This window comes from Prosopis cineraria, unplaced genomic scaffold (assembly GCF_029017545.1).
Source record: "Prosopis cineraria cultivar Desert tree isolate PC_DT_omini unplaced genomic scaffold, ASM2901754v1 PC100, whole genome shotgun sequence".
Lineage (NCBI taxonomy): Eukaryota > Viridiplantae > Streptophyta > Magnoliopsida > Fabales > Fabaceae > Prosopis > Prosopis cineraria.
This window is the reverse complement of record NW_026555427.1, coordinates 65484-73188: the sequence shown is the minus strand read 5'-3', so window position 1 is coordinate 73188 and position 7705 is coordinate 65484. Positions and strand designations below refer to the sequence as shown.

At 36.0% G+C, this 7705-nt stretch overlaps 1 protein-coding gene across 1 annotated transcript; it reads right to left on the bottom strand.

Moving 5' to 3' along the window:
• Window positions 1-1221: 1221 nt before the first annotated feature.
• On the bottom strand, window positions 1222-7422 carry LOC129295376 (phospholipid-transporting ATPase 1-like). The gene is made up of 7 exons (XM_054933890.1): window positions 5378-7422; window positions 4953-5259; window positions 3924-4626; window positions 3713-3836; window positions 3333-3552; window positions 2690-3148; window positions 1222-1988 (listed from the first exon to the last, which is right to left on the bottom strand). The coding sequence occupies exons 1-7, from the start codon at window positions 6861-6863 to the stop codon at window positions 1763-1765; spliced, it is 3525 nt and encodes a 1174-aa protein (XP_054789865.1). The 5' UTR covers window positions 6864-7422; the 3' UTR covers window positions 1222-1762.
• Window positions 7423-7705: the final 283 nt, after the last annotated feature.

Below are 7705 nucleotides of genomic sequence, written 5' to 3'. Positions count from 1 at the left end.
ATATTTTTTAACAAAGTGAGTAGTGGCAGCAATACGATTCTACACTTATGAACATTTGATTATTGACTATATTCTTGGCCAAAAAAATTATTGATTATATATATATATATATATATATGTATATATTGATCAATATTAATAGCGACATTGTGGTGGAGATGATTGAGACCCTATCATATTTTAATTTGGAAATGATAAAGGAATATTTAAAGTGTTATGATAATTTTAGAGACAGAATTAACCGTATGCTTTTCGAACAGGTGACTTTGCGGCTGCGAAAATGGAATTAACCGCATGCTTTGTATGCATGATAAGAACTATACTATTTACAACTTCTAAATACTTTATTTGATTTTTATAAATCATTTTCAAATTTGTAAGATTAATAAAATTAGTTAAATAGAAACTTTTTTTTAACAAACTTTCAAAATTATCTTTAATTAAATTAAAATCATTTTCAAGCAAAAAGTAAAAGAGACAAAAATACTTTTATAAATAAATTATAAATGTTCCGTTAAATTTTTTAAATGATGTATTAATGATCCTCAGGTATAGTCTTTTAAATAGGATCAAAAGAATAATTTATTATACATATTTTGTATTTTGTATTGACATCCATGATGCTGATAATCGCTGTTCAAGACTTGCCCTATCAGTATTATCTTCCTGAATTTAGGCCTCTTGTCAATATATTCAGAAGCATAACCAACGTTGCCCAAACAGCAAAGACAGATTCACCAGCCAAGTCTAGCATGGGTACAAAAAATACAACAGTAACAAAAAGAAAAAAAAAATAAAATTTTTAATCTTTTAAATTTATTTCAATCTTCGATTTGATCCTTTATAATTTTCTTTTAAATTTTAAAACATAAATTAACTTAATAATTTAAAATGTAAAATACATTGTTAACTTGACAATGCATATGCAGTTAAACGAGAACAAATTAACTTTTAAATTAATTTAATTTTTATTAATATAATTTCTCTTATCATGTTTTGTTCTTTTGTTTTTAAAAATTTTAGAATATGCTTTTTCATACCTAAATAATTATACTTGTTTTCATTCATTTGTTTGGCTGCAATCAATATTCTATTATCCATTAATAGTATAACCGTTCTTTTTTAAAATAATAAGGATCAAATTGATAATTAAAATAAACTTAAAAAACTAACTTGATAAAAATTAAACTTGAAGGACTGAATTAATAATTGATACAAACATAGAGAACTAAAAGTTATATTATTCTATCAGAACAAAGAATAAAAAACATAACTCTAAATAATAACAACATAAATAATTAAAGATGATGAATTGCCTTTATCCAGAAATGAACTCAATAGGGCTGGAGTAAAAGTCATACTTTGATCAAGAAGCCAACGCTGTTTAACTCTTGATAATAAAAAAAAAAAAAAAATTACATATACATAGCTACGTGGAGCTAATTCAAGTACTAAGAACGAGTTAATCTGTGAGAAATGACCAAGTTCAGACCATTCTAGGCCCAAAAGCCTTACACCATGAAAAATTTCTTCTATTTCTGCACGCCTACAACATCCGATACAAAATCATAGAACAGGGACAAACCTCTACAGTGAATAAAAACTCTCCTTTGGATAGCAAACAATAAATCAGGCAACCAACAGAGTCTTTCTGAAGCAGCCAAAAGTAAGTGTATGCATATATATATATATATATATATCTATGCATGTATGTATGTATGTATGACTCTACAAAAGAATACAAGGAAGAAAGGAGACAAACTTATCTAGTTGGATCATCTGCAATAGCATGCATTTCTATCTGCCCACCACCACCAACTCTTGTTGTATTCACAAACTTCTTTTCGACTTCTCTTGAAATTTGAATATCGTTTGGGCAAAAATGCTGATGCACAATTTTTACAACAAACCGAGGAAGCAAAGCGCCCACAATGGATCCAAGCAAACATAACCAGAACAAACGTGTTCCCGCGACATGAAAGATGGCCCTGCCAAAGTTTCATGGGCAGTATTAGAAAGCACAGGCTAATCAATGTTAAGAAGGCAAGGTGAATCAATGGCAACAAATAATTAGCTTGGTAGGCTGAATAACTTGGTTTCCATACATGCAAAAGCATGAAACACTGGTGATGGAAGCATTTAATTTACAGTATATGCATGAAACACTAGTATCATTTGAATCCCCTCTTTAGTAGAATTTACTGCATGCAAGCAAATTTAAGCCTGTTAAACCTCCATTCAAAGCGTTCACTGCTCTTGACATATTAGTGGCAGGCTTCGCTGAGCAGGTAAAAAAGGGACTGCGAGAATCAATTGCCTTGGGCTTTTGAACATTTTGTTTTCAAGAGTTTTCCCCCTTTTTTTAATCTGAAATCCTGACATTTTGGGTAAAAGTTATTTAAGATTCTTTCCTCATAAAATACTATTGAGAAATCAGCAGCAAATTATATTATATATTCCATATTTTCGTCAGTTTTGCCTCTAATCATCACTTTGCTGTAAGCCTATGCCAGTGGGATGCTATAACGCATGAAAACTGGAACAAATGTAATTAAACTCCACAACAAAATAGGTCATGCCAGAATTGGTAGATAATGTATAAAGCAGAGCAATCATACCAGTAACAATTTAGGAACAAATAGTTGCATAACAAAATAAACAGAGAATGAGGTAAAGAAAGAGAGCTTACCAGTAACCAGGAAATGTGGGTAGAGCATCAATGATCATGACAGAAATGAAGGTTGCAATAACAGAACCCCAAATGGCTGCATGAGTAATCCAAGTCCACCTGATGACATCCATAGCCAAGTGTAAATTAACCAAAATAACCACTGAAAGAGTCCAAAGATCTCCAATGCTTGATACATCGACGGTGCTTCCCCAATAGGCAAAGAGAGGAACAAAGAACACAGCGATACTTTGCCACAAAGTATCAGCCATTGTCAACCAAAATAAATGTTCATTATAGGCCTCATTTCTCTGCCCAGCTCCATAAAGCTGAGGGTACTTCAGGAGAGTCTTTTTACTAAGATCTTTGTCAAGAATACCAACAATTATAGTCGGGAATGAAGTGTAAACTACAGAATATAACAAACTGCTCCATTCAGTTATAGCAGTTGTCAAAGTGAAGGCAGTGAAAAGCACATACCTGGAAGACAAAACAAAATTTGGCAGTAAACATCTTAACAACCAAAAAGAATAGAAAATCCAAATCAGCATGGGGTTCATGGCATTCCAGATTAGAAAACATTATAGGGTTCTTGGCAAGCTAGATTTGAAAAATTACATGGTTAAAGCATCCATATACTTGTGTTTTCCAGAGTCTTACTCACCAAAATAGGACAAGAACAATGATAGCATTCCTGTACAAATTGTATAGCACCATGTAACCCAGCCGTTGATAATTCCAATGGCCATGAACCAGTAAGAGAGGAACAAGAAACCTAAATTGTCCCATTGCAAAATCTGATGCCATTACAGCTTGCCGACCCTCCTGTCCACTGATACCCACTCCAACATCAGCCATTTGGATCATTGAGACATCATTAGCACCTGAATCACATGGATAAAATTTTGCAATATTAGGAGAAATATGAACAAGGGATGAACAAATGATCTTTCATCATCTATCAGTGACTTTTTCCCCATTTTTAATCCTTCTTTTTTGTAGGCAAGTGACAATGTGAAAAAAGTCAACAAATTGGGTTCCTACCATCTCCAATGGCTAGTGTCATGTCAGAGGTCCTCTTCTTCACAAGGGACACAATCCCAGCCTTTTGTAGTGGAGCTACTCGACAGCAAAGAACCACAGAACATTCACCCGCAAGTTGAAAAAGCTGGAATTAGTAGCAGCAAGTTAAATGAGCACATTAAACAAAACCAAACTGCGGTTTAGACACCATGTCAAATTTAACAGCACTAACCTGTTCTTCGAGTTCAGTGTTTTCACTTTCAAGAATGTATACAAGGCTGGTACCATCAATGATTAATGCTATTTGATTTGTTACAGGTTCAATAATTCTTCCAATGTTGTTAGCAACCCCGGAGATGGTCATGCGTTGGGCATCATGTAAATGCCTGCTACATGACTCTCTATCATTGCTATTAATTACAATTCGAGTCATATCACCTGTTAGGAGCTTTGAGGAGTAAGCAATTGATATGGCAGTTTCCTGTTTGTCACCAGTCAACACCCATATCTTGATACCTGCTGTCCTCAGAGATTCAATGGATTCAGGCACCCCTTGCTGCAGCTTATCTTCAATAGCAGATGCACCTAATATGCAGAGATTGTTTTCCACACTGCTGGAAACCCTGCGAAGCAAAGCAGCCCTACCACCCAGAGCATTGCTAGCTTCCTCAAAGGCAAAATGCCATTCCTCAAATTCTGAAGGATTCAATTCCCGCATCCCAATGACAAGGGTTCTCAAACCAAGGGAGGAATAAGAGTGAAGATGGGTTTCAGTTGCACGTATTATATCTGTGCTCGATGATTTATCTATCACACTAAACATTGACATATCAGCGCCTTTGACAAAAACTTTCACAGAGTTGTCAGGGAACCCCAATATAACAGACATCCTCTTCCGGTCACTATCAAATTCATGCAAACCCAAGACATTAAACCTGCACCAACATCATGAACATCAGATAAATCCAGTCACTAAAAAGCTAGGTTAGGAGGAGGAGAAAAACTAAAACAAGGCTCACAGACAGTTATACAATAAGCAAGCAATATGGGCAATTAAATAAATAATACACCCAAGGAAACATTTTGTAGACACTCTTACATAATAATAAATGAAAACTAATTGGTTCCAGTTATCATGGTAAATCAAGAATCACAACTGCTTGAACATTATGGATACCGTACCCCAAACATTTAACGTTCCTGGTTATCAGTATAAATCTAAAGCTTAGACTAAGATTGGGGGAAAGGCAATTGAACTTACCTTTGTCTTTCTCCTTGAATATCAATAACTATATACCCTGAAGTTCGTTCTATGAGTGTAAAACCATAGGCGGCAGCACCATATGCCAGTGCTTGTTCATCTGGTGATTCGCCTTGGTAATCAATCAATTTGACTGCAGGATCAGATGTGTCGAGAAGAAGAGGCACAATAGTATTGCAGGCTGCCAACACAAGGAAGAATTCACAAATATGTTTTCCCTCCTTGTTTTTGAATCCACCTCTTGTTAAATGCAAAAGCTTTGGATCAACTTTCACCTTCATTTTAGGCTTCAATATCTTTCCATCAACTGACAAAAGCAAACCACAAAAAAAGCAAGCGATGTCACTTATATTACAAGGTCAGATGTGCAAAAGTTGACCTATAATTTCTTAAGAACTGACAACCATTTGAAGATGAAATCACACCTTGGACAGGCTCATTCTCCAGATCGGCATTTTGAGAGCTGTAATCAACCCCCCAGATGCTTGCACATTGAAATTCCATCTTGTTCTCAGTAAGTGTGCCAGTTTTGTCTGAAAAAATATATTTAATTTGTCCCAAGTCTTCATTTATATTTAAAGCTCGACACTGAAATCTGGAATTTGATGCCTCATCATACATTTTGGTGTCTCTGGTCATGAAGTAGGCCTGACCAATCCGGACAAGCTCCATGGAAATGTACAATGATATGGGAATCATGACTTGGAACACTATAACTGACATGAGGAATGCGATCAGTATCTCCAACCCCCATCCAGAATATTTATAGCTTTTTGCTTTTCCACTTGAAACATCTAGTTTCCGATAATAGGGCAAGAGATCCAATTCATATTTGTAGCGCTTTAACCAAAAAGCAGTACAAACAGAGATAACTGCACACAAAGTTACAAGAAAGCAAGAGATCAGGATGATCTCCTTGTTCATACGAGTCTCCAGCCGACTCCTCTTTGATGGAGCCCCTGCGCTATTGAGCATTGCTTTAGTTTCTTGGCCACAATATACAGCAACACCAATTGCCCAATCGGTATTCTTGATTTCACAGCCTCGGAGAACAATATTAGATGATCCAAGTGACAATCGCTTTCCATCAATTTCCATGCTACCCTGAAACCCATAAATGTTCCTATTGGGTTTCTCACACTTAATTAACCCATTAATCCTCTCCTTTTCAGGCAACAGTGATATGGTCTCAGGTTTTGCATACCGAGTCTTCAAATTTGACTCTCCATCTAAATTAGCAGTCTGAACATATGCAACTCCTGTAGGATCACTGGTTGACAGCAGCACCATATCACAGGGAATGGTTTTATTTGCATGGATTTTAATCACTTCACCAACTCTAATGTCCTTATATATTTTCCTTTGGAAATTATCATCAACCAAAACCAATGCTGACCTGTTATTCTCAATCTTGTCAGACTGATGCCGCCTCCAGTCCTCATATGCATCCTTCAAAGCCGAAACTACCAGGACAAAGGTTAACGGCAAAAAAGAAACCCCAATCCCAAAAACGGCAATCTGAGGGAGCTGATTAAGTATGGCAATTATAAGAAAATAAAAGTAAGCAACTCTACGGAATTGTTCAAACAAATTCTTGGGCAAAAAGGTGATGATAGAGTATTTCGCAGTACGAATCGAATTTCCTGAAAACCGACCCTTCTCATTCGTACTCACAGGATCATTTATATAAACTAACCTCGCATCCACATCGCTGATTTCCTTCTTGGACGTACTGAGTACTTCAGAATCTGCTCCCTTCGAACCATACCGCTCATGCTTGGCATCCGGAAGCCCCAAATTCACTTCTCGGGTCAAATTCCTACTGGAGCCCCTAGACTGAAAGGACATGGCGCTTCTGACTGACGGTGAATTAACAGCGGGTTCAAAATTCGAAGAATTATCCACTTCCATTGTGAAAGAAGTAGCAGAGGTGCCAGAATTTGGCGTCGTCGGTTTACTTAGATCAGAGAAAACTGGGAATTTTCGGGGATGGGATCAAAAGGGGCCACTTAGAACCCTTGATCCCAAAAAACCTGAGGTTTCTAAGCAGCTTAAATTTAATTTCAAATCCCGAATTAGAAAGACGAACCCATTAAGAGAACACACTTTCTTTACATTTCACAAGTCGGAGTAGTTCAACAAGCACGTTCAACTGGTCATTGGGGATGAGACACGAGTACAGTAGGTGGGTCATGTTGCCTTGGAAGCGTGTTCTAAGTATTGGAAGTGACGGTTGTTAAAGAAATGTGGTTACAAGGAAGACTAAGCACAGGAATTTCAACTTTCGAGTCTAATACACTGAGACTGGAAATTTGAAAACGATTTGTTTCTGAATGGCCAAAGCTTGGTGGAATCATAAATACGAGTCTCTGGGCAAGGAAGCAAAGAAAAGTCCATTTTTGATTTTCCTTACCGAGTAAGAGAGAAAAAGAAAAAGAGAACGTCTTTATCACAAAGCAATTGATCTAGGGTCTACTAGGGAACTGACTTTTCCGAGGGGATCACTTCGAATTTAAATTGTTTTTCTGGGTGCACATAATTTACAGGGACTCAGCACCGCTCCTTTTACCCACGCACGTCCATAGCTCCACTACATTTTAAAGAAAATCTGAACCGTTCAAATTGGTTCAGATTTATTGTTTTAATTTTTATTTTTATTTTATATTTACTAAAATAAAATTTTTTTATTAAATTTGATCGCTAGTTTGAACAATCCACATTTAATATAAATAATTTAAATTTAATATTAAATT